At 37.4% G+C, this 26,953-nt stretch overlaps 1 protein-coding gene across 3 annotated transcripts in view; it reads left to right on the top strand.

The window, feature by feature from the left end:
* Window positions 1–26,953, top strand: part of KIAA1328 (KIAA1328 ortholog) — a 433,299-nt gene that overhangs the window by 278,290 nt on the left and 128,056 nt on the right. For all 3 annotated transcript variants that reach the window (XM_018039479.1, XM_018039481.1, XM_018039480.1), the window contains one exon: window positions 792–899. In XM_018039479.1, the coding sequence (XP_017894968.1) occupies window positions 792–899 (108 nt within the window). The remainder of the gene's footprint in view (window positions 1–791; window positions 900–26,953) is intronic.

Below are 26,953 nucleotides of genomic sequence, written 5' to 3'. Positions count from 1 at the left end.
TCTTTCTCTGTGTGGCCTATTTCCCTTAGCATAATACTCTCCAAGTCCATCCATGTTGTTACAGATGGCAGATTTTATTCTTTTTATGGCTGATACTCTGTTGTATACATATACTGCATCTTCTTTATCCATTCACCTGTTGATGGACACCGATGTTGCTTCCGTATCTTGGCTATTCGAGTAAATAATGCTGCAGTGAAAACAGGGATGCATATATCTTTTCTAATTAGTGTTTTTGGTTTCTTCAGATAAATACCAGGAATGGGATTGCTAGATCATATAGTAGTTCTATTTTTAATTAATTGAGGAATCTCTTGATTTATTGAAGAGTCTCTATACTGTTTTCCATAGCAGCTGCACCATTTACTTTCCCTGCAGCAGTTCAGGGAAGTATTCCCTTTTCTTCACATCCTCAGCAGCACTTGTTTTCTTTTTCATAATAGCCCTTCTGACAGGTGTGAGGTGATATCTCAGTGTGGTTTTATTTTCATTTCCCTAGTGATTAGTGATGTTAAGCATCTTTCATGTGCCATCTGTATGTGTTCTTTGAACAAATGTCTATTCAGATCCTCTGCTGATTTTTTTTAACCTGGTGGTTTGGTGTTTTATTGCAGAATTGTATGCTTGTACTGTTTTGATGACTATAGCTTATAATAGAGTTTGAATCAGAAAATGTAATGCTCCCATCTTTGTTCTTCTTTCTCAAGGTTTAGCTATTCAGGCTCTTTTGTGGGTCCATACAGATTTTAAGATTGTTTGGTCTATTTCTACGTCTAAATTTATTTTTACAGGTTAAGGACTCAAGCTGTATTTAAGTCAAGAGAACTGGTTGCTAATAAAGAGATTACTAAACCTCGAGAGCTCAGTCTGGATGTGAATGGGAGTGCCTCTGGAACAAGGTAAATTTGAGCGGTTGGTGAAGGTACAGTATATAGGACACAGATCTTAAGGATATGCTTGGTATATATTTATAGCTTCATACTGGTAAATCTAGTTTTCTGATCATATGTATAAATATGTTCATATTATAAAACTGAAAAATATTGATAAGTGTAAAGAAGAAAATAAAAATCTCTGATAATCCTTCCATTCAGAGATAGTCCTTTGGACTCTTTTTCCCATTCTGTCTCTTTTATAATATTATTTTCTATATTACAGTAGGGATTATGCTTATACCAAATTTATTTTTGCTTTTTTCAGTGTATCATAATTTCTGATGTCCTTTTTAATGAAAAACTTGATGTTAATTCATTTAACAAATATTTATTATGTGATAACTATTACTCTGTATTTATTAATTAGCCTGTTATTAGAGAATACAGGGTTTTAGGTCTCAAAGAGCTGGACATGACTGAGTGACTTTGCTTTCACTTTCATTATAGATTATGCTTTGAAGAAAATTTCTGTAAATACATTTCTTACTTTATCTCCACCTATTTCCTGGGCATAGATTTCTGTAAGCAGAACTACTAGCTTAAAGTACATGTGAATCCTTTTAAAATTCATGATTCACATTGCCAAATGGCTTTTCATAAAAATTAAATCAACTCAAACTCCCAAACCAATGTTTAAGAATGCTCTTTTCATGAAACTTATTATAAAGAATTTTTGGCCAGTATTTTTTCACATACATTTTTTTCCTTATTCTCTTTATCTTCTCCTTTTGGAACTTTGTTTACATGTATATTACTGTAGATCTTTACTCTGCTAACTTTTGAAAACCTATTTTTCTTTATTCATATTGAATAATTTCTATTGATCTATCCTCAAATTCATCACGTCTTTTGTTGTTTCTAATTTGCTTATAAGCCCATACAGAGATTTTATTTTTTTTTAATTTCGGATACTGGATTTTTTGGGTTTAGAATTTCCATTTGAATGTTTGTTATACTTTCTATTTCTGTGTTGAATTTTTCTATTTTATTCATTACAAGTGTATTTTTTCCTTAAACTCTTTGTCTGCTAATTTTAACACCTGGTTCATCTTGAGGTTTGTCTCCACTGATTGAATTTTCTTTGAGTTGGTCATGTTTTCCAGTTTCTTTATATGTTTAGTAATTTTGAATCATTTCCTGGTCATTGTGAATAACTCTAGAATTCAGTTATACAGGCATATCTTATTTTATTATGCTTCACTTATGGTGCTTCACAAATAATTTTATATTTTACAGATTGAAGGCTTTTGGCAATCTTGCCTCAAGCAAGTCTTTCAGCACCATTTTTCCAACAGCTTTGGTCACTTTGTGTCTCTGTTACATTTTGCTAATTCTGACAATGTTGCTAACATTATTGCTGTTGTTGCTAGTAGTAGTAGTAGTATATTTGTTACAGTGCTTGGTGATCTTAGATTTTACTATTGGGAAAGGATTATGACTTGCTGAAAGCTCAGATGATGATTAACTAGCATCTTTTTAGCTATAAAGTACTTTTTAATTAAAGCTTGTCATTTTTTTAGACATATGCTATTGCACATTTAATAGACTACAGTAGAATGTGAACATAATTTTTATATGTACCAAGAAACCAAAATATTTGTCTGACTCCCTTTTTTGCAATATTCACTTTATTGTGGTGGTCAGGAACCAAAACTGCAGTGTCTTCAAGGTATGCCTGTATTTATCTGAACAATGGTAATATTCTGTGTACATGTGGGCAGTTAATTAAACTGAACTCCAATCCAAATTCTGTGTCCCTGGAGTAATTGGTGATGATAATCACTGTTGAGTTATTTTAACTTTAATTGCGATGCTTGAGTCTGCCCTGATCATGGGCTTCCCTCAGAGCCTGCAATGTGGGAGACCTGGGTTCGATGCCTGGTTGGGAGGATCCCCTGGAGAAGGGTGTAGCTACACACTCCAGTATTCCGGCCTGGAAAATTCCATGGTCTGTATAGTCCATGGGGTCGCAAAGAGCTGGAAAAGACTGAGAGACTTTCACTTTCATTTTTCAGGATGCTTGAGTCTGCTCTGATCATGTGTAAGTTTAGGGGTCAGCTCGACCTGGCAAGATTGTTACATAGAATTTAAGGCTTTCCTATTTTTCTCCTCTCCAAGATTTTTCACTTTTTAGGTCCTTTCGTCAGCCTATACGCTATCTTCTCATTCTTTAGGCCTGCTTTCAGCTAAAAACCATTAAAAAAATTGGGAACTCACCCAGTGCCACTGTTTTCTTTCAAGTGCGTATCCTCTAGCAATTTCTGCCTGCTGTTGGCCACACCGCTTTTCAGTGTGTTCAAGTTAAATTTTTTCCTCCAAGAGTTTATAGTTGTTACATATAGGAGATTTGGCCCTGTAGAAGCTCCTTAACCATTATCAGGAACAGAACCCAAGAATTCTTGTTTTTGCACATTTTGCTATAATTAATTTTTTCAGCTGTGGTAAAATATACATAAAATTTACCATCTCACCCATTTTATAGTTTACTGTTAAATAATAGTAAGCATATTTACAGTGTTGTGAAGCCAGTCTCCAGAACTCTTTTATGCTGCAAAACTGAAATTCTGTGACCATCAATAGCTGCTCTTAATTTCCTCTTATACCCAGGCCCTGGCAACCGCCATTTTCTTTTCTGTTTCTAGGTACCTCATATAAGTAGAATCATGCAGTATTTTTGTTGCTTATAATTTATCATTTTCATTGAAGTGTAGTTGATTTATGTTATGTTAGTGTCAGCAATACAGCAAAGGGATTCAGATATATGTATGTGTATATATGTATATGTATATATATATTATATTTTTCAGATTCTTTTTGTGTGTAGGTTATTACAAAATATCAAGTATAGTTCCCTGTGCTATGCAGTAATAGGTCCTTGTTTCATTTATATATATTATTGTGTATATGTGACTCCCAAATTTCTAATTTATCTCTCCTCAGCACCTTTCCCCTTTGATAATCATAAGTTTGTTTTCTACGTCTGTGATTCTATTTCTGTTTTGTAAATAAGTTCATTTGTATCATTTTTTTAGATTCCACATGGAAGTAATGCCATAGGACATTTGTTCCTCTCTAACTTTCTTCACGCAGCCTGATACTCTCCAGGTCCATCAGTGTGGTTGCTGGCATTATTTTATTCTTTTTTATGGCTGAGTAATACTCTGGTGTGTCTGTGTGTGTGTGTGAGAGAGTGTGACTGTGATGTGGTATATACTAGACATCTTTATCCATTCATCTGTCAATGGGCATTTAGATTGCTTCCCTGTCTTGGCCATTGTCAATAGTGCTGCAGTGAATATTGGGGTACATGTATCCTTTCTTTTCTGTACTGTTAATATCAGTTTTAACTTTTAAAATTTTCATTGGAGTATAGTTGGTTTACAGTATTGTGATCGTTTTGGGTGTACAGCAAAGTAAATCAATTATACATATGCAGATATCCCATATAGGCCACTACAGAGTGCTGTTGACTGGAGTTCCCTGCGCTATTAGTCCTTATTAGTTACATATTTTATATACAGTAGGTGTGTATATGTCAATCCCAGTCTCCCAGTTTCTCCCTCCCTCCTCTTACCCACTGATAACCATAAGTTTGTTTTCTACATCTGTCACTCTATTTCTGTTTTGTAGATAAGTTCATTTATACCCTTTTTGTAGATTCCACCTATAAGTGATATCATGTGCTATTTGTCTTTTTTTTGCCTGACTTACTTCACTCATTACAACAATCTCTAGGTGCATCCATGTTACTGCAAATGGCATTATTTTGTCATTTTTATGCTGAGTAATATTTTATTGTATATATGTATCATGTCATCTTTATCCGTTTCTCTGTTGATGGTCATTTAGGTTGCTTCCAAGTCCTGGCTATTGTAAATAGAGTGTTGTGATGAACATTAGGGTGCATGTATTGTTTTGAATTATGGTTTTCTCTGGGTGTGTGCCCAGGAGTAGGATGAATTGCTGGGTCATATAGCTCTCTTTATTTATATGTATATATATATATATATAGAGAGAGAGAGAGAGAGTCATCTTTATTAAAATTCATGATTACATTAGAAACTGACATGGATTTCTTTAAGACATGCAGATTCTCACGGGCACCTGCTTTCCACTTTTGAGCATGATAAAGAGGTCAATATCTTAATGTTATTACATCAACTTTTTACCAGATAGGAAACCTGAAAAGGTCTCTTGGGCCTTCCAGGTCACTATACTCTGTACAGACCTGGCCATATAGTCTCTTGAATTTACAATTTGAAATTTGCAATTTCTTATAAATTCAATAAGTTCCTGGGCAACTGAACACTGTAACTCTGCTGTTTTTTAAGGTGCAGTTCCAAGGTTAAATATTGTACCTGTACCTTTCCAAATCACCCAGGCTTATCTTTCCAGTAACATATTGCTCATTTTACTTAGTGTTTTAGATGGTAAAGAATCTACCTGCAAGGCAGGAGTTTCTAGGTTCAATCCCTGGATCAGGAGAATCCCCATGGAGAGGGAATAGCTTCTACTCCAGTATTCTTGCCGGGGAATTCCATAGATAGAGGAGCCTGGCAGGCTACATACAGTCCATGGGTGTCCCAAAATTTTCACTTTAGTAATCTCCCTGTCAAAGAAAGACCCCAAAGCATTGCTAACTACAAAGTTAAGTGAGGCTCCTCTTCTCTTCCCAGATCAAGTTGTATGTGGAATCCCAAACAGAATGCTAATTCCAAGTGCACAGGCCAGTAGTCTCTCCCGAAAAGCTCTTTTTAGTTTTTGAGGAACCTCCATACTGTTCTCCATAGTGACTGTAGCCATTTGCATTTCCACCAACAGTATAGGAGGCTTCCCTTTTCTCCACACCCTCTCCAGTATTTATCATTCGTAGACTTGTTGATAATGGCTGTTCTGACCTGTGTGAGGTGGCACTTCAGTGTAGTCTTGATCTGCATTTCTCTACCAGTTAGCAGTGTTCAGCATCTTTTCATGTTCAGTTTGGCCATCTATATGTCTGCTTTGTTGTTGTTGTTTAGTCACTAAGTTGTGTCTGACTCTTTGCGACCCCGTGGCTGAGCCCATCAGACTCTTCTGTTCATGGGATTTCCCAGACAAGAATACCGGAGTGGGTTCCATTTCCTTCTCCAGGTGGTCTTCCTGACCCGAGGATTGAACCTGCAACTCCTGTTTGGCAGGCAGATTCTTTACTTCTGAGCTACCTGGAAAGTCTGTATATAGTCTTCTTTAGAGAAATGTCTATTTATATCTTCTGCCCATTTGTTTATTGGGTTCATTTTTGATACTGAGGTGTATGAGTTTGTATAATTTGGAGATTTATCCCTTGTCAGTTGCTTGCAGATATTTTCTCCCATCCTGTATGTTGTCTTTTCTGATTTCCTTTGCTGTCCAAAAGCTTTTGGGTTTAATTAAGTCCCATTTGTTTATTTTCGTTTTTATTTTCATTACTTTAGGAGAGAGACCCAAAAAGATATTGCTATAATCTATATCAGAGCATGTTCTTCCTATGTTTTCCTCTAAGAGTTTATCGTGTCCTGCCTTGCACTGGCACCCCACTCCAATACTCTTGCCTGGAAAATCCCATGGATGGAGGAGCCTGGCGGGCTACAGTCCATGGGGTCGCTGAGAGTTGGACACGACTCAGTGACTTCACTTTCACTTTTCACTTTGATGCATTGGAGAAGGAAATGGCAACCCACTCCAGTATTCTTGCCTGGAAAATCCCAGGGACGGCAGGGCCTGGTGGGCTATGGGATCGCACAGAGTCGGACACGACTGAAATGACTTAGCAGCAGCAGCCTTGCACTTACTTATACCATTGTATATTCTTGTCTCCTTTGTCACAGATTAATTCATCGTAGGTGCATGGGTTTTTTTATGGGCATTCTATCTTGTTCCGTTGATCTATATTACTGTTTTTGTGCCAGTACCAAGCAGTCTTGATTACTGTAGCTTTGTAGTATAGTCTGAAACCCTGGAGTCTGATTCCTCCAGCTCCATTGTTCTTTCTCAAGGTTGCTTTGGCTATTTGGGGTCTTTTGTGTTTCCATACGAATTATAAAATTTTTTGTTCTAGTTCTCTGAAAATTGCCATTGGTGATTTAACAACAATTGCATTGAATCTTAGATTGCGTTGAGTAGGATAGTCACTTTAATGACCCCGAGTCTTCCAACCAAGAGCATTTTATATCTTTCCATCTGTTTTGTCATCTTTGATTTCTTTCATAGGCATCTTACAGTTTTTAGAGTACAGGTCTTTTGTTTCCTTAAAGTGAAAGTGAAAGTGAAGTCGTGTCCGACTCTTTGTGATCCCATGGACAGTAGCCTACCAGGTTCTACCGTCCATGGGATTTTCCAGGCAAGAATACTGGAGTGGGTTGCCATTTCCTTCTCCAGGAGATCTTCCCGACCCAGGGATTGAACCCAGGTCTCCCACATTGTAGGCAGACGCTTTACCGTCTGAGCCACCAGGGAAGTGAACTTTATTTTCTTAAGTAGGTTTATTTTCAGGTATTTTATCTTTTTTGATGCGACAGGAAATGAAATCATTTCCTTAATTTCCCTTTCTGGCCTTTCACATGTAGAAATGCTACATGTTTTTGTATATTAATTTTGTATCCTATAACTTTACCAAATTCATTGATGACCTCTAGTAGCCAGCTTGTTGGAAAAAGACTCCAATGTGGGGAAAAACTGAAGGCAAAAGGAGAAGGGGGCAGCAGAAGATGAGATGGTTAGATAGCATCACTGACTAAATGGACATGAACTTGAGCAAACTCCAGGAGAAAATGAAGGACAGGGAAGCCTGACGTGTTGCAGTCCTTGGGGTTGCAAAGAGTTGGACACAACTAGGCAATTGAACAGCAACAGCAGCAGTTTTCTGGTAACGTCTTCTCTGATTGCTGTGGCTAGGACTTGCAAAACTATGTTGAATAAAAGTGGTGAGAGTGGACATCTTTGTCTTTTTCCTGATCTTGGGGAAAGTGCTTTCAGCTTTTCATCGTTGAGTATGATGTTGGCTGTAGGTTCTATTATGGCTTCTGTTATGTTGAGATAGATTCCCAATATTTGTCTTTTTGTGGCTTGCCAAAGTTTAATTTTATTACTATTGAAATCAAGCACGTACATAATTTAAAAAGTCAATTGTTTAAGAAGGCTTGTGCAAAAATAGTTGGGTGCTCTACTACTCCTTTTTAATCTCAATTTCCACTCATTAGAGATAAAATTTTTCACTGCTTTGTATGTTTTTTAATCTATTTATTCTAATATTTATACCGTATTTTAAAATATCAGACTTAAGCAGGCATTAAGTATTGACTTTCTGCTATGAAAGATGAATTAGTTAGCTCTCACAGGTAACGATCTACATGCTGTCTCCCTCTTTTTTTCTTTTTCCCTCTCTTGCTCTTCTCTCTCCTTCACTCTCTTCCCCTTCCTCTCTCCTGCTTACATACATACCCACACACATACTATTTCTTTTGTCTACTCAGTATAGCTATATCACAATTTGTTTGCAATAAAATTATAGATATTTTCTATATACGTGAGCCAGCTACTTTACAGTTATTAAATTTAATTTTTAGATAATTAATTTTTTCCAGAGTTTAGAAATGCTTTAATTTTCCCCATTCATTTATTAGTTCACTGAAATATTCATAATGTTTCTCACTATATTCTAGGTACTTTCGAGACTTTGGGGTAATATATCAGTAAACAAAACACCAAAATTTCTGGCCTTAGAAGTGTCATGTCTTTCCATTCCCAAATTCACCCGAAAGTATAATTATCTGAATATGTTCAGATATATCAGTTATTCTATCATATCTCTTTTTTTTTTTTTTAATATTTCCTCTTGGGGCCTTCCATAGTTCTGCTCTATTCTGAACTGGTTTTTCTCTAAGCTTGCTATTTAGAGATTTCATCCTGAAGTTTTCCTTATCCATCATCCTGGAAGTTTTCTTTATTGTTCTGTGCTATATTCCTCTTTTGCTGGTTCACATGTCCACTTTTTGGTTTATACTCGTCTTCCTTAATCATGTCCTTCAATAGCTGACAAGGAGTACAGTTCAGTTCAGTTCAGTTCAGTTCAGAGGCAACAATTTTTTGAGACTTTATACCTCTAGAAAATGCTTTACATTTTTCTTCACATTTAATGTATAGTTTTAGCTGCATGCAATTAATGTTCCTCTGAGGAGATTGAAGGTTATATTCTGTTATCTTCTATTTTCTAGTATTACCATTAAGAGTTTGGTGCAGTTTGATTCTTTATCCTTTTTATGTGACCTATTCTCCACTGTTCTCCATGGACACTATTAAAGTCTTATCTTTCTTTGCATTATTCTAAAAATTAATGCTGATGTGTGTCACGTGGGCCCTCTGTCATTTGTTGCACTATTAGCCAGATGTTGAATCTCTTGGAATTGCTTGTTTTCTTTTTTTCTCTTGTCTTTCATATCTATGTTCTTTTTTTACTTTCTAAAAGACTTCTTGAAGTTTATTTTTTAATCTTTCTGTTAAATTTTCTGTACTATTAATTCCAAGAACATTTTATTATCTAAATTTAAAGACAAATAAAACACATGCATCTTGCAGGGTTTTTTCTTATCTCTGAGGGTTTTATTACCTCTTAAACTTTCTTATTCTTCTAAAGCTCATTGTGTCTGTTTTCAACAAGTTCATATTTCCTTTTTCTGCATGTGTCTGATGATCCATTTATATTTGCAAACAAAGCAGTGAAAAGCTATTGAAAGTTCTCAGTATATATAAGCAGGGCTTGTCAACTGATGGACTTCAAGCCAGCTTAAAACTCAGCATTTAAAAAACTAAGATCATAGCATCCAATCCCATCACTTCATGGCAAATAGGGAAAAAGTGGAAAAAGTGACAGATGTTATTTTCTTGGGCTCTGAAATCAATGCACATAGTGACTGCACCCATTAAATTAAAAGATGCTTACTCCTTGGAAGAAAAGTTATGACAAACATAGACAACATATTAAAAAATAGAGGCATCATTTTGTCGACAAAGGTCCCAATAGTCAAAGCTATGGTTTTTCCAGTAGTCATGTACAGATGTGAGAGTTGGACCATGATGAAGGCTAAGTAATGACGAATTGATGGTTTCAAACTGAGAGTTCCTTGGACAGCAAGGAGATCAAACCAGTCAATCCTAAAGGATACCAACCCTGAATATTCACTGAAAGGACTGATGTTGAAGCTCCAGTACTTTGGCCACCTGATGTGAAGAGCCAACTCGTTGGAAAAGACCCTGATGCTGGGAAAGATTCGAGGGCAGGAGGAGAAGTGGGCAACAGAGGATGAGATGGTTGGATGGCATCACCAACTCAATGGATGTGAGTTTGAGCAAACTCTGGGAGATACTGAAGGACAGGGAAACCTTGCAGGCTGCAGTCCATGGGGTCACAAAGAGTGGACATGACTTAGCAACCGAACCTCAACAACAACAACCATTTAGCCAGCAAATATTTCAGTTTTGATTTTTCAAATTTTTCAAGTTTTTATTTCAAATTGAACTTACATGTCTTATTTCTGGGCTTTTAAAATATTGCAACATCTCTTTATTTGTTGTCCTTTCCTCTTTATTTACCTGTAACCTCATTATTTTGTGTCTTTTTTTTTGTCCTTTTACAATTATTTGAGAAATGTCAGAAAAGAGTAGAGGTTTATTTTCAGCCAACCATGTGAATTGGCTCTCCAATGGTGATTTGTATAGTTAAGGAATATTTGGGAGTTTAATATAAAAATGGAATCCTACTGTAATTTTCAATTATTTAGTATTCAATTAAGATGAATGTTTTTCTACATATTTATTAACACTTTGTGTTCCTTTGTAGAATTTTCATTTCCTGACTATATCCATATTTTCTGTGTAGGGGTTTTATATTTCTTCTTTAGTTAATGTGTAAGAACTTATTATATTTGTTTTTAACTTAAAATAATTCCTTACTTAGTGCTACTTGTGTTTACCTATATTCTTCATATATTTACTTGCTTGCTGTGGTAGGGAAAATATTTAAAATGCTGGTAAGTCAAAAGAAAATAAAACATACCCATGATATCATCTAGAGGTAATCCTAGTATATAGCTTCTAGGTATTATTTTTTTAAAGTATGTGAAGCATGTTTATATTATACATTTTGTCTTATAATTCACCTTATTTTTAGTTAAATGTTATCTAAATTTCAAAAGAACAGTGCTTTTTCTATAAAAAGTAAAACTTCCAAAGACACATTAAGAAAAAATCAGTCATCTTTCATTCACTATCCTGTTCCCTATCCTGATTGTCTTGGTAGAATTAGTCTTAGCACTCTAGTGTTTATTGTTCTATACCTTTTTTATGCTTACATGTATTAATATGTGTGCTGTGCTAAAAGTCATTTCAGCCATGTCTGACTTTTTGTGACACTTGGAACTGCAGCCCGCCAAGCTCCTCTGTCCATGGGCTTCTCTGGGCAACAATACTGCAGTAGTTTGCCTGTACTCTCCTCCAGGGGATCTTCCCAACCTGGGAATCGAACCCGCATCTCTTATGTCTCCTACATTGGCAGACAAGTTCTTTACCACTAGCGCCACCTGGGAAGTCTGTTTGAATATATACAGCATCTATGTACATTGAGATCAAACTGAACTCATTAATCTTTTTAAATTTCATTTAATGATGCTTTAATGGACATTTGTCAGGTTCTTAGAGTTTTTGTAAAACTGTGATAAGCAGAATAATTGTCCTCCAAAAACATCTGTGTTCTAATCCCTGGAAGCTCTGAATATATTGCCCCTACATGGCAAAGGGACTTTGCAGGTATGATGGATGGGATAGACCTTAAAAGATGAAGATTATCCTGGGTTATCTGGATAGGCTGCTCATTCTAATCACATGAGTTCTGAAAAATAAAGAACCTTTCCTTACTGTGTCAGAGAGATAAGATGAAAGGAAGAGAGATTTGAAGCTTGAGAATGACTCAGCCTGCCCTTGTTGGCTCCGAAGATGGAGGAGCGTTGTGTGACCAGCCAAGGATTGCAAGGACCAGCCAAGGAAGCTTGGAACAATCCTCATCTGATGACCCACAAGGAAATAGGGATCTCAGTCCTCAAACTACAAAGAACAAGGTTCTGCCAGAAACCTGAGTGAGCAAGGAAATAGATCCTCCCCTACAACCTGCAGAAAGGAACATAACCCTGTTGACACCTCAGTGTTAGCCCATGAGATCTGTGTCACACAGATCTCTCGTCTGTAGTCAGACCTACAGAATTATAGAATAATACATTTGTATTGATTGAGTCAGTAAACTTGTAGCTTGTTATAGTGGTAAGAGAAAGCTAATACAAATCCTAACTTATTTCCTATAAATGGGTAATAGTTCATGACTTCTATATACACTGTAACTTATTCAGCACTTCTATTGTTGAACATTCAAATTGTTTCAAATTCTTTACCACTGCACAGAGTGCTATAATAAGCATGGTTGTACTAACACTCTGTGTTCTGGTCCTTTTATTTTCTTAGGGTAGATTTCCAAAAACAAAATTGCTAGGTCAAAGTCTATTGTTACATAAGTGTATTTTATATAATGTACAATTATAAATTATAATAATCCATGCTAACTAAGATCACGGCATTCAGTCTCATCACTTCATGCCAATAGATAGGGAAACAATGGAAATAGTGACAGACTTTATTTTCTTGGGCTCCAAAATCATTGCAGATGGTAACTGCAGCCATGAAATTAAAAGATGCTTGCTCCTTGGAAGAAAGCCTATGATAAACCTAGACAGCATATTAAAAAGCAGAGATTATTCTGCTGACAAGGTTGATATAGTCAAAGCTATAGTTTTTCCAGTAGTCATATATGGATGTGACAGTTGAACCATCAGTTCAGTTTAGTTGCTCAGTCATGTCTAACTCTTTGTGACCCCATGAATCACAGCATGCCAGGCCTCCCTGTCCATCACCATCTCCCGGAGTTCACTCACACTCACGTCCATTGAGTCGGTGATGCCATCCAGCCATCTCATCCTCTGTCGTCCCCTTTTCTGCCTGCCCCCAATCCCTCCCAGCATCAGAGTCTTTTCCAACGAGTCAACTCTTCACATGAGGTGGCCAAAGTACTGGAGTTTCAGCTTTAGCATCATTCCTTCCAAAGTAATCCCAGGGCTGATCTCCTTCAGAATGGACTGGTTGGATCTCCTTGCAGTCCAAGGGACTCTCAAGAGTCTTCTCCAACACCACAGTTCAAAAGCATCGATTCTTTGGTGCTCTGCTTTCTTCAGTCCAACTCTCACATCCATACATGACCACTGGAAAAACCATAGCCTTGACTAGACGGACCTTTGTTGGTAAAGTAATGTCTCTGCTTTTCAATATGCTATCTAGGTTGGTCATAACTTTTCTTTCAAGGAGTAAGCGTCTTTTAATTTCATGGCTGCAGTCACCATCTGCAGTGATTTTGGAGTCCAAAAAAATAAAGTCTGACACTGTTTCCACTGTTTAACCATAATGAAGGCTAAACACCAAAGAACTGATGCTTTTGAACTGTGGTGTTGGAGAAGACTCTTGAGAGTCCCTTGGGCTGAAAGCAGATCAAACCAGTCAATCCTAAAGGAAGTCAATCTTGAATATTCATTGGAAGGACTGACGCTGAAGCTGAAGCTCCAGTATTTTGCCCACCTAATGTGAAGAACGGCCTCATTGAAAAAGGCCCTGATTCTGGGGAAGATAGAAGACAGGAGGAGAAGGGGCGATAGAGGATGAAATGGTTGGATGGCATCAACCAACTTGATAGACGTGAACTTGAGCAAGCTCTGGGTGAAGGACAGGGACGTCTGGCATGCTGCAGTCCATGGGACTGCAAAGATTTGGACACAACTGAGCTACTAAACAGCAAATGCCAGCTTTGTTTTTTTAGGAGGTTGTAGCAGTTGATACTCACACTTGCAATTTATGAAAGTTTCCATTACTGCTGTTTAGGTAGGTGTAGTGAATGCTTTGGAAACTATTGCTTCAATCTAAGAAATTGGCATGTTTTAAAGTTTAGATGTACCTGGGCATGCATGTCCTATATTCAAGTAATTATGACAAAAATAAGGTAAGACTATACACTGCTTCTAAAAAAAATCTTTCCTAATTTGCCTTTGATAAGACCATAGGTATTTTAAGATGTTAATACACCGCCTAAAAATTTGAAGAAACTCTGGCAATGGTTTCAGAAGTCTGACTATCATTGGAAAACTAAGAATTCTCACTCAACAGCCCTAAAATTAATAAAGTAATGCTCACAATTCTCCAAGCCAGGCTTCAGCAATACGTGAACCGTGAACTTCCAGATGTTCAAGCTGGTTTTAGAAAAGGCAGAGGAACCAGAGATCAAATTGCCAACATCCAGTGGATCATGGAAAAAGCAAGAGAGTTCCAGAAAAACATCTATTTCTGCTTTATTGACTATGCCAAAGCCTTTGACTGTGTGGATCACAATAAACTGTGGAAAATTCTGAAAGAGATGGGAATACCAGACCACCTGACCTGCCTCTTGAGAAACCTGTATGCAGGTCAGCAAGCAACAGAACTGGACATGGAACAACAGACTGGTTCCAAATAGGAAAAGGAGTACATCAAGGCTGTATATTGTCACTCTGCTTATTTAACTTCTATGCAGAGTACATCATGAGAAACGCTGGGCTGGAAGAAGCACTAACTGGAATCAAGATTGCCAAGAGAAATATCAATAACCTCAGATATGCAAATGACACCGCCCTTATGGCAGAAGGTGAAGAGGAACTCAAAAGCCTCTTGATGAAAGTGAAAGAGGAGAGTGAAAAAGTTGGCTTAAAGCTCAACATTCAGAAAGCGAAGATCATAGCATCTGGTCCCATCACTTCATGAGAAATAAATGGGGAAACAGTGGAAATAGTATCAGACTTTATTTTTGGGGGCTCCAAAATCACTGCAGATGGTGACTGCAGCCATGAAATTAAAAGACGCTTACTCTTTGGAAGAAAAGTTATGACCAACCTAGACAGCATATTCAAAAGCAGAGACATTACTTTGCCAACAGAGGTCCATCAAGGCTATGGTTTTTCCAGTAGTCATGTATGGATGTGAGAGTTGGACTGTGAAGAAAGCAGAGCACCGAAGAATCGATACTTTTGAACTGTGGTGTTGGAGAAGACTCTTGAGAGTCCCTTGGACTGCAAGGAGATCCAACCAGTCCATTCTGAAGGAGATCAGCCCTGGGTGTTCTTTGGAAGGAATGATGCTAAAGCTGAAACTCCAGTACTCTGGCCAACTCATGTGAAGAGTTGACTCATTGGAAAAGACTCTGATCCTGGGAGGGATTGGGGGCAGGAGGAGAAGGGGACGACAGAGGATGAGATGGCAGGATGGCATCGCTGACTCGATGGACATGAGTCTGAGTGAACTCCAGGATTTGGTGATGGACAGGGAGGCCTGGTGTGCTGCGATTCATGGCGTCGCAAAGAGTCAGACACGACTGAGTGACTGAACTGAACTGAACTGAATATGAGATTAAAAGAAGTATAGTCAATGAGTTCATTTGTCTCCTTGATTCACTTGGCTGTGGAAATGATGTTGTCTCCACTAGTCCAGAAAGAGTTGGAGGTAAATTAAGGGAGAATAGCATACAGCCTTAGACACCTTTCCATTAGATTGGTACAAAGGTAATTGTGGTTTCAGAGCATGAATTTTAAATTACTTTAACTACACTCAAACACATCGTTATTAATCAAAATATGAACCATTAAAACCAATACAGTTTTGCCAACAAGAAATATGCTTGTTTATTTCTGTAGTATAAAAATTCATCTTCAGGATTCAACAAACTCTTGGAAAGTATTTTCTGCCTCCTGCTGGTTGCAAAAGCAATTTGCCTGCGAAAAGTTGTCGAGATGCTTGACGAAGTGGTAGTCAGTTGGCAAGAGATCAGGTGAATATGGCAGATGAGGCAAAACTTTGTAGCCCAATTTGTTCGACTTTAAAGCATTGGTCATGTAACATGCTGTCATGGAGAAGAATTGGGCCCATTCTGTTGACCAATGCCAGCTGTAGTCATTGCAGTTTTCAGTTCATCTCATTGATTTGCTGAGCATACTTCTTAGATGTAATGGTTTTGCCAAAATTCAAAAAAGCTGTAGTAGATCAGACAGGCAGCAGACCACCAAACAGTGACCATGACCTTTCTTTGGTGCAAGTTCAACTTTGGGAAGTGCTTTGGAGCTTCTTCTGGGTCCAACCACTGAACTGGTCGTTGCCAGTTGTTGTATGAAACACACTTAGCTTTGCACATCACAATCCAATCAAGAAATGATTCATTGTTGTTGTGTAAAATAAGAGAAGATGACACTTCCAAACAACGATTTATTTTGATTTTTGGTCAGCTCATGAAGTACCCACTTATCAAGCTTTTTCACCTTTCCAATTTGCTTCAGATGCTGAATAACCATAGAATAGTTGACATTGACTTATTTGGCAACTTCTTGTGTGTATATAAGAGGATCAGCTTCAGTGATGGCTCAGTTGGTCATTGCAACTTCCAATGGCCAGCCACTATGCTCCTCATCTTCAAGATTCTTCTCTCCTTTACAAAACTTCTTGAACCACCACTGCATTGTACATGTGTTAGCAGTTCCTGGGCCAAATGCATTGTTGATGTTGCAAGTTGTCTCTGCTGCTTTACAGCCCATTTTGAACTCGAATAAAAAAGTTGCTTGAATTTTCTTTTTGCTACATCATTTCTTTAATCTAAAATAAATATAAAATAAACAGCAAGTAATAAATCATTAGCAAAAAACATAAAGTGAGAAATGCACATTAAAATGATGTATAACATAACCACATTTATTTAAGAATGTAGTGCATTATCAAATGGCAAAGTTCAACAATGTAAAACTGCAATTACCTTTGCACCAACCTAATAGAATGATTTAAACAAAAATGTCTGCTGACTTTAAAAATGTAATCAAGAAGTGTTATGGGAAATGACCTTCTTTCTACCTTGCAGGCTCTTTGATTTTGCCAGCAGAACTCCCTAGATAAAATTTAATTTTAAGCTGAATTTTCTTTATTTGCAAATTTAAATTATCTTAAGTATAAAAATATTCTGTGTATTTAAAGTATTAAACTTACTCAAGTGAGGCATTAAAAATTTGGAGCTAAAATAAATGAGATAATGAGAAAGTGAAAAACATATTTTTTATAATTAACAGCTCATTTTGAGTTAATTATATACCATTACCAAAATGTAATTGCAATTTATTTTCTATTATCTGTGGAAAAAATCACAGTCAAGGGAGCTTACATTGCTGCTTTCCTGCATAAATGGTATAGAATGAGAATAAATAAATATGTGAGGACTTAATGATAAATAAGAGCAAATAGCAGAGCACAGCTGAGCTGAACCATTGGAAGATAACTATCACATGAAAGATGTTAATAACTTAAAAAGTCACAAGCAGTTCTGATTGCATATAGGTTCTCTGGTTTGATTTTAGTTTGCTTGATGTTTTTGTTGACTATGCAAAGATGATCCTTATAAATGAACTTTTTTTTTGTAATTCTGCAGATTTCTAAAAATCTGACCATTTTTGTACGTTCATATAATAGTAATTCAACAAAAAAAAATGTATTAAATATCTGCTATTTTTTAAAATCTGACTTTGCTAAATACTGTAGGAAATGTAAGAAGCCTCTAGTAGTAGAGTAAGGCAAATATGTAAATATTTATCATCTATAAAGAATCTCTGCTCAGTCACTCAGTCTTGTCTGACTCTTCATGGCCCCATGGACTATAGCCTGCCAGGCTCCTTTGTCCATGGAATTTTCCAGGCAAGAATACTGGACCAGGTTGCCATTTCCTACTAGAAGAGCTTTATAAAAGAAATACAAAGAAGTGAAGAAAAAGGTTTTTGGAAGTGGTAATATTTAAGATAAGTGTTAAAATATAGGATAGAATTTTGGTAGGCTGTGGAATATCTATAGGTGTGTGTGTATGTTGTGTGTGTGTGTGTGTGTGTGTGTGTATGCACGCATCCGTGTGCATGTTGTTTCTGGGGGGAGAAGACAGGGAAAGAGTCTCAATAAAGGAAGGAAGTCACAAGTCGGGCACAGCATCAAATATGCTTCAGTGTGACCTAAATATGCTTTAGGAGTTAGGGAAAGTGAAACAAATGTTTACATTAGTAACTTAGGTGAAAGGGTTTAAATATCAAACTGAAGAATTTGGACCTGTATGATTGGAATAATTTTTTAAATTAATGAAAAAGAACTGATTTTTTGACAAAAACAATAAAGCTGATTTTGAAGACCAGTGGAATAAGAAAGAAGAATTCTAAGTTTTGTCTTTCCAGTAATTAACCATGTGACTTTAAAGACAATGCTGTGTGCCTCAACCTCCCTGCTTATGAATGAGAGTTAAACTTGATTTTTATTAAGAGTTTTTTCCATTTCTAACACTGCTGGGAAGAATGCAAATTGCCAGAGCCACTTTGGTGGTCAGTTTGGCAATGCCAGTTTACAGTTATTTTTTTACTAGGAATGTTGATTAGCATAGCAATTCCCCTTCTGATTATCTTCCCCTACCTTCTAACTTTTCTTCATTTCTTTGCTCTTTGTAATTCATAGATAACCTTTTGGCCTAAAGAATTGCTTGTGCAAAAAGAGAACGTTTCTCTGATTTCTCTTTCAAAACCCTTCAACAACATTACTGACTAATGTCGGTGGGAATCACTGTCGTCTTCCTTAGGCACATTAGAGAACATCAGTAAAACTGTAAAATAGGGCTCAGAGGTACTGCAGTATAAAGCAAAACTGAAGTAGAGTGAGAAAAATTGTCCTATTAGTTGAATGTTCCACAGCTTCAAAAATAGAGAAATTTTCAGGGATTAGTGATCTTCCTATCCTCTTTCAATTTTTTTTTTTTTTTGAGCTGTAAAATGAAAATCTGTTTCCTCTTTAGTACTTTCCTCTAGACCCACATTTTAATCTTTTAAGATCCTTTGCCTTTTTGATAAATGTAAAAATCATCACTTAAAATTACCATATAACCCAGCAGTTCCACTCCTGGGTAACATTCATTCACACAAAGACTTCTGTGTGACTGCTCAGGACAACATTATTCAGAATAGCCAAAAAGTAAAAACAAGCTGAGTGTCCAGCAGCTGATGAACAGGCCAACAAATGTCATGGATCCATTCAATGTAATATTTGGCAGTAAAAAAGGGACAAAGTACTGTTACACTCTACAGCAAGGATGAACCTTGCAAACGTTAACTGAAAGAAGGCTGTCACAGAGACCACAGATTGTGTCTTTCTGTTTATACAAAATGTCCAGAAAAGGCAAATCTATAAATAAAGAATATGAATTAGTGATTACCTAGTATGGGTGGTGGGAATGGGGATGAACAGCAAAAACCATGAGGTTTCTTTTGGGGGTTTGGCGCTATTATAAAATTAGATTGTAGGGATGGTTGCACCTACTAATGCACCTACTAAACATACTAAAAAGTGCTTTAAATGGGTGAAATTTTATAGTTTGTTTATCTCACTAGAACTTCAAAAAAGTGTCTTCTTCTTCTAGTATTTATGCAATACTCAAAGATAACTAAGAACAAAAGAAATTGTACAAAGCTTTGCTTGCTTTCATACTGCATCAGCCTTTCTCTCTTGTTCCTCAAGACTTCTCTTTCCATTTACCCCTTCCTACAGTTGGGAATTGTTTTTAAAACTTAATTCTCTAAGATGACATCCCATTCTGTATTTATAACAGATAAAATGATATGACAAGCAGGAGCAAATACTATTCAAATCCTATTTATGAGACGTATTCCTTGGTGAATGACAATTTTATTTTTAAAAACTGTATATAGCCAACAATTTTAGGAGATAAATTTGATCAATATATAACTTATTAAATCAAGTTTTCTTTTCCTTAATTTTAAGCATTATTGGGTGGAACCGTGTCTTCAGTCTGCTGCCTGTTCCATCCATGCCTTACCATGTGTCTGAGGCTTACCATGACCTCACATAACCTTCAAAAGCTAACCTCTCACATTCCATACTAGGGCACCTCCCTTCTCTTCCCTTGGTACAAACACAGGTTTTCAAAAGATGCTAATAGATGGAAACATAAGTCTGCTTAGATTTCTCCCAAGCTGTTGTCTACACATGGCTTTGTTACCTTGCAGATTAATGGCACTCAAATATGAAAAGACAAACCTTTGCCCCCTGTATATGGTATAACATAACAGTATTTGTTTCTTCATGTGTGGTATATACAGATTCTTGGCTCTGGATTATTTTTAGATCACATTTGTCATCTTTGTACATTTGTGGTATAAATATATTCTGAACTGGAAAGGCATAGATTTTTCAGTGTTAGATTATGGAGCTTCATAGCAGTTTCCCAAGGTCTGGTTTACATGTACATGGTGGCAGAGGATAGAGAGCAACATCTATAGAAATTACAAAACTCTCCTAAAGAATGTTGCCTCTACCACTGGTTAAATACAGGGAGCTGAATAATAAATTGCACAAATATTTATACTTCATCAGCTGCACAGAAATGAATAAAATGGTGATTTTTCATCTTTCACTCTAAGGTACTTACAGAAAGCTCTGTGAAAGTAATTTTCTCTCAGCCAACAACATTAGCAGGATTGGGAAGTTAGAAGTTTCAGTGCAGTTTGCTTTGACAACCTCATTCCCAGATTTGTTTGGAATAAGAGCTGTTTGATTTCCTTTTAGACAGTAACTGCCTATCCTGTTCCAATCTGAAACATATGGGTGCTTGTCACAATATGGAACAGAGGTGACATCTTGGAGAGTGAACATTGTTTCCCAGAAAAGAGAAAAGCAGTAGTCGAGGTGCCAGTTGGTTTTAAAAAATCATTTATTTTTTAGCATTTTTTACAAACCCCATTAAATAGAGATTATATGAGGCCTACAACTGCAGATTTAATTATGCCAAATCTCTTATAGAATACAAATGACTGTTACTGGATCAGTTCAGTTGCTCAGTCATGTCTGACTTTTTGTGACCCCATGGACTACAGCATGCCAGGCCTCCCTGTCCATCACCAACTCCTGGAGCCTACTCAAACTCATGTCCATCAAGTCAGTGATGCCATCCAACCGTCTCTTCCTCTGTCTTCCCCTTCGCCTGCACTCAATATTACCCAGCATCAGGGTCTTTTCCAAGGAGTCAGTTCTTTGGATGAGGTAGCCAAAGTACTGGAGTTTCAGCTTCAGCATCAGTCCTTCCAGTGAATATTCAGGACTGATTTCCTTTAGGATGGACTGGTTGGATCACCTTGCAGTCCAAGGGACTCTCAAGAGTCTTCTCCAACACCACAATTCAAAAGAATCAATTCTTTAGCTCTCTGCTTTCTTTTTGGTCCAGCTCCCACATCCATACATGACTATGGGAAGAACCATAGCTTTGACTATATGGACTGTTGTTGGCAAAGTAATGTCTTTGCTTTTTAATATGCTGTCTAAGTTGGTCATAGCTTTTCTGCCAAGGAACAAGCATCTTTTAATTTTATGACTTCAGTCACTATCTGCAGTGATTTTGGAGCCCAAGAAAATTCTGTGACTGTTTCCATTGTTTCCCCATCTATTTGCCATGAAGTGATGGGACTGAATGCCATGATCTTCGTTTTTTGAATGTTGAGTTTTAAGCCAACTTTTTCAGTCTCCTCTTTCACTTTCATCAAGAAGCTCTTTCACTTTCTGCCATAAGGGTGGTGCCATCTGTGTGTCTGAGGTTAGTGATATTTCTCTTGTCAATCTTGATTCCAGCTTGTGCTTCATCCAGCCCAGCATTTCGCACTATGTACTCTGCATATAAGTTAAATAAACAAGGAGACATTATACAGCTTGATGTACTCCTTTCCTAATCTGGAACCAGTCTGTTGTTCCATGTCCAGTTCTAACTGTTGCTTCTTGACCTGCATACAGATTTCTCAGAAGGCAGGTCAGGTGTTCTGGTGTTCCCATCTCTTTAAGAATTTCCAGTTTGTTGTGATCCACACCTTCAAAGCTTTAGTGTAGTCAGTAAAGCAGAAGTGGATGTTTTTCTGAAATTCTGTTGCATTTTCGATGATCCAGCAGATGTTGGCAATTTGATCTCTGATTCCTCTGCCTTTTCTAAAACCAGCTTGAACATCTGGGAGTTCTCAGTTCACCTACTGTCAAAGCCTAGCTTGAAGAATTTTGAGCTTTACTTTGGTAGCGTGTGAGATGAGTGCAATTATGTGGTAGTTTGAACATTCTTTGGCATTGCCTTTCTTTGGGATTGGAATGAAAACTGACCTTTTCCAGTCCTGTGACCACTGCTGACTTTTCCAAATTTGCTGGCGTATTGAGTGCAGCACTTTCACATCATCTTTTAGGATTTAAAATAGCTCAACTGGAATTCCATCACACCCTCTAGCTTTGTTCATAGTGATTCTTCTTAAGGCCCACTTGACTTTGCACTCCAGAATGTCTGGCTCTAGGTGAATGATCACACACCATGATGGTTATCTGGGTCATGAAGATCTTTTTTGTACAGTTCTTCTGTGTATTCTTACTACCTCTTCTTAGTATCTCCTTCTTCTGTTAGGTCCATACCATTTCCGTCCTTTATTGTGCCCATCTTTGCATGAAATGTTCCCTTGGTATCTCTAATTTTCTTGAGGAAATCTCTAGTCTTCCCCGTTCTGTTGTTTTCCTGTATTTCTTTGCATTGCTCACTGAGGAAGGCTTTCTTTTCTCTCCTTGCTATTCTTTGGAGCTCTGCATTCAGATGGATATATCTTTCCTTTTCTCCTTTGCCTTTCACTTTTCTTCTTTTCTCAGCTATTTCTAAGGCCTTCTCAGACAACCATTTTTCCTTTTTGTATTTCTTTTTCTTGGAGATGGTTTTGATCACTGCCTCCTGTACAGTGTCACAAACCTCCATCCATAGTTCTTCAGGTACTCTGCTATCAGATTTAATCCCTTGAATCTATTTCTCACTTCCACTGTATAATCATAAGGGATTTGATTTAGGTCATACCTGAATGGTCTAGGGATTTCCCCTACTTTCTTCAATCTAAGTCTGAATTTGGCAAAAAGGAGTTCATGATCTAAGCCATAGTCAGCTCTCAGTCTTGTTTTTGCTGACTGTTTAGAGCTTCTCCATCTTCAGCTGCAAAGAATATAATCAATCTAATTTCAGTATTGACCATCTGGTGATTTTCATGTGTAGAGTCTCTTTGTGTTGTTGGAAGATTGTACTTACTATGATCAGTGCATTTTCTTGGCAAAACTGTTAGCCTTATGACCCAATTGATAAAATGTATCTAGGCCTTGATTCCATGTTTCCTTCTACAATTATTAAATATATAAGCCTTTTCTATGAAAAGAACCTGTAAACATATTGTCATGTTTCATTTGTACAACTGAAGTATTTGCATCTAAATTATTTTACAGTGGGAACAGGGAGTAAGAACTAAGACAAAAATGGATAGAAACCAAAAGCATTTCCCAAAAATATCACATTGACATATAATACTTTTATATGCCTGTGAAAGAGAGGAAGCAGCAAGATTAAGACGAGTGATTGTTAGGTCAATGTATTTGTTCTTGTTTTCAGAAGTCCCAAGAGTTCTCTCTGAAAGGATATGAAGTTTTTAAGTGCCATAAAATTTTTAATTTTTAATTAACAGTTTCAGTTGGCTTTTCTAAGTGCCTGGATATAGTTATTTTTTTAATTTTATTTTTTTACTTTACAGTACTGTATTGGTTTTGCCGTACATTGACATGAATCCACCACAGGTGTACATGAGTTCCCAACCCTGAACCCCTCCCACCACCCTCCCCATATCATCTCTCTGGGTCATCCCAGTGCACCAACCCCAAGCATCCTGTATCCTGTATCAAACCTAGACTGGTGATTCGTTTCTTACATGATAGTATACATGTTTCAATGCCATTCTCCCAAATCATCCCACCCTCTCCCTCTCCCACAGAGTCCAAAAGTCTGTTCTTTACATCTCTGTCTCTTTTGCTGTCTTGCATAGAGGGTTATCATTACCATCTTTCTAAATTCCATATATATGTGTTAGGATACTATATTGGTGTTTTTCTTTCTGGCTTACTTCACTCTGTATAATCGGCTCCAGCTTCATCCACCTCATTAGAACTGATTCAAATGAATTCTTTTTTTTTTTAATTTTTATTTTTACTTTATTTTACTTTACAATACTGTATTGGTTTCAAATGTATTCTTTGTAATGGCTGAGTAATACTCCATTGTGTATATGTACCACAGCTTTCTTATCCATTCGTCTGCTGATGGACATCTAGGTTGCTTCCATGTCCTGGCTATTATAAACAGTGCTGGGATGAACATTGGGGTACACGTGTCTCTTTCAATTCTGGTTTCCTTGGTGTGTATGCCCAGCAGTGGGAAATTTTTGGATTCAGAACAATTGAATATGCACAGGACAAACAGATATAAATGCAAAAGTGTAAAAGCATTCTTTCGTTTGTGGAAGTGTATACATAGGAACTCCTGGATAGATATGGTAATGGGCAGGGGTGGCAGGGGGGCGGGGGGAAGGTATTTGAAGGGAAGATGAAAAGAAATAAGGACTGTGTTTCTGAGCATAGGTTTTGATCATAAAGTGTCTGAGGATGTGGTTGTGATCTTAATTATCCTGTGGTGGTTTGCAGTAGGTGGATGCCTTTCTCAGAAGAACAGGCTATTTCATATGAAGTGGTGCTAATTGATAACCCTAAAATGAAAGTTTTTATGTTGAACTCAACTCATTTGCTTTTCTCATTGCTCCTGTGGTGAAGAGGATTGATTTCTGTATTGCTTTTGCTATTTGGCATGTTCTCCTTTGGTAAATAGTATATACAAGCCTTAACCCTATAACCTTGAATCTGAACCCTTGGCTACTTTGTGGAAAGAGAGTCTTTCTTTGTTGTATCATGTGGCATGGCAAAGGATTTTATCGGTCAGGGTCAACCAGAGAAGCAGAACCAGTATGAGATGAATTGCACAGGTTGGCTAAGGCAAGTCTGAAGTCAAGAAGGCAGGCTGTCAGGAAGGGCAAGCTGGAAATCTCAGGTAAGGGCTAAACCTTCTGTCCACAGTGGGGATGTTTTTCAGGGAAACTTTGGCTCTGCTTGGAAGACTTCTGAAGAAACTGAATCAGGGCCATCTAGATTACCTAAGATTTAATGGATTTTAATCACATAGGTAAAATACCTTAGTTTAGTGATTAATGAACTGGAAACTGTAGCCTAGCCAAGTTGACATATAAAAAAAGACCGTCGTAGTCCACCCCTTGTCAACTTGGCACCCATACTCATCTTAAATTGTACTTACTCTCTAAATAGAGATAATAAAAAAGGCATACTCCCAACATGATAAAACCATCCCAAATACAACTGAAAACATCCTTTACCCAGAAGCGGAGTGAAGTCCTTCGGTCGTGGCCACTCTTCTCCATGATATCCTTTCATTTCAATGCTGTGATGTAAGGTTAATTATTATTGACGCATCTTACGTTAGATGATAAAGAGATAAAATAGAAAACAAAAAAATTAGGTTAATATACGTACAGAAACATACTTACAACAAAGGAAGAAATACTCAACTACTACAGTCCTCATTTCTGCAGCTGACCACATGGATATAGCTGACATTTATAAACTGCTTTCCTCCACTACCCATTCCATAATTCCCTTTGCTGTCAGCAAACACTTCAGCTAGTCATGGCTCTTTGTCTGATGCGGTGACCCAAACTTTCACTCCTGAAGAGGTGGGCCATTAACAGTCATGCCTGAACTGGATTTCTGTCCCCTGTCATTGACTTCTCATCATAGGATACTATAAGGGACTTCCTGCATTCCAAACAGATTCCTCTGCTCCACTGTGTAATAGCAACTCATTTCCCTCTCAGTTGTTCAGTCCCTAAGTCGTGTCTGATTCTTTGTGACCCTAGGGGCTAGAGCACACCGGTTTCTCTGTCCTTCACCATCTCCTACAGTTTGTGCAAACTCATGTCCATTGGATGGTGATGCCATCCAACCATCTCATCCTGAGTCACCCTCTTCTCCTCATGTACTCAGTCTTTCCCAGCATCAGTCTTTTCCAGTGAGTCAGTTCTCCACATCAGGTGGCCAAAGTATTGAAGCTTTAGCTTCAGCATCAGTGCTTCCAATGAATATTCACAGTTGATTTCATTTAGGATTGACTGGTTTGATCTTCTTGCTGTCCAAGGGACTCTCAATAGTCTTCTCTAGTACCACAGTCAAAAGCATTAGTTCTTCAGCACTTAGCCTTTAAGACATGGGAATGCCAGATCACCTAACCTGTCTCCTGAGAAACCTGTATACAGGTCAAGAAGCAACAGTTAGAACCAGATATGGAACAATGGATTAGTTCCAAATTGGGAAAGGAGTACATCAAGACTGTATATTGTCACCCTGCTTAATCAACTTATATGCAGAGTATATCATAGGAAATGCCAGGCTGGATGAATCACAAACTGGAATCAAGATTGCCAGGAGAAATATCAACACCCTCAGATATGCAGATGATACCACTCTAATAGCAGAAAGTGAAGAGGAACTAAAGAGCCTCTTGATGAAGGTGAAAGAAGAGAGTGGAAAAGCTACCTTAAAACTCAGCTTTCAAAAAGCTAAGATTATGGAATTCAGCCCATCACTTCATGGAAAATAGGTGAGGAAAAGTAGAAACAGTGGCAGATTTTATTTTCTTCTGCTCCAAAATCACTGCAGCTAGTAACTGCAGCCACGAAACTAAAAGTGCTTCCTCCTTGGAGAGAAGGAGCAAGAAATCTAAACAGCATATTAAAAAAGTAGAGATACCATTTTGTGGACAAAGGTCAGTCTAGTCAAAGCTATGGCTTTTCCAGTAGTACATTATGATCAATTCCCCTAGCCTATACAGTAATCCTATAACTCACAGGCATAAGGAGCCCAGAGTGGTG

Source organism: Capra hircus, chromosome 24 (assembly GCF_001704415.2).
Source record: "Capra hircus breed San Clemente chromosome 24, ASM170441v1, whole genome shotgun sequence".
Classification (NCBI taxonomy): Eukaryota; Metazoa; Chordata; class Mammalia; order Artiodactyla; family Bovidae; genus Capra; species Capra hircus.
Note: the sequence above shows the minus strand (reverse complement) of the source record. Positions and strands in the feature narration are given on the sequence as shown.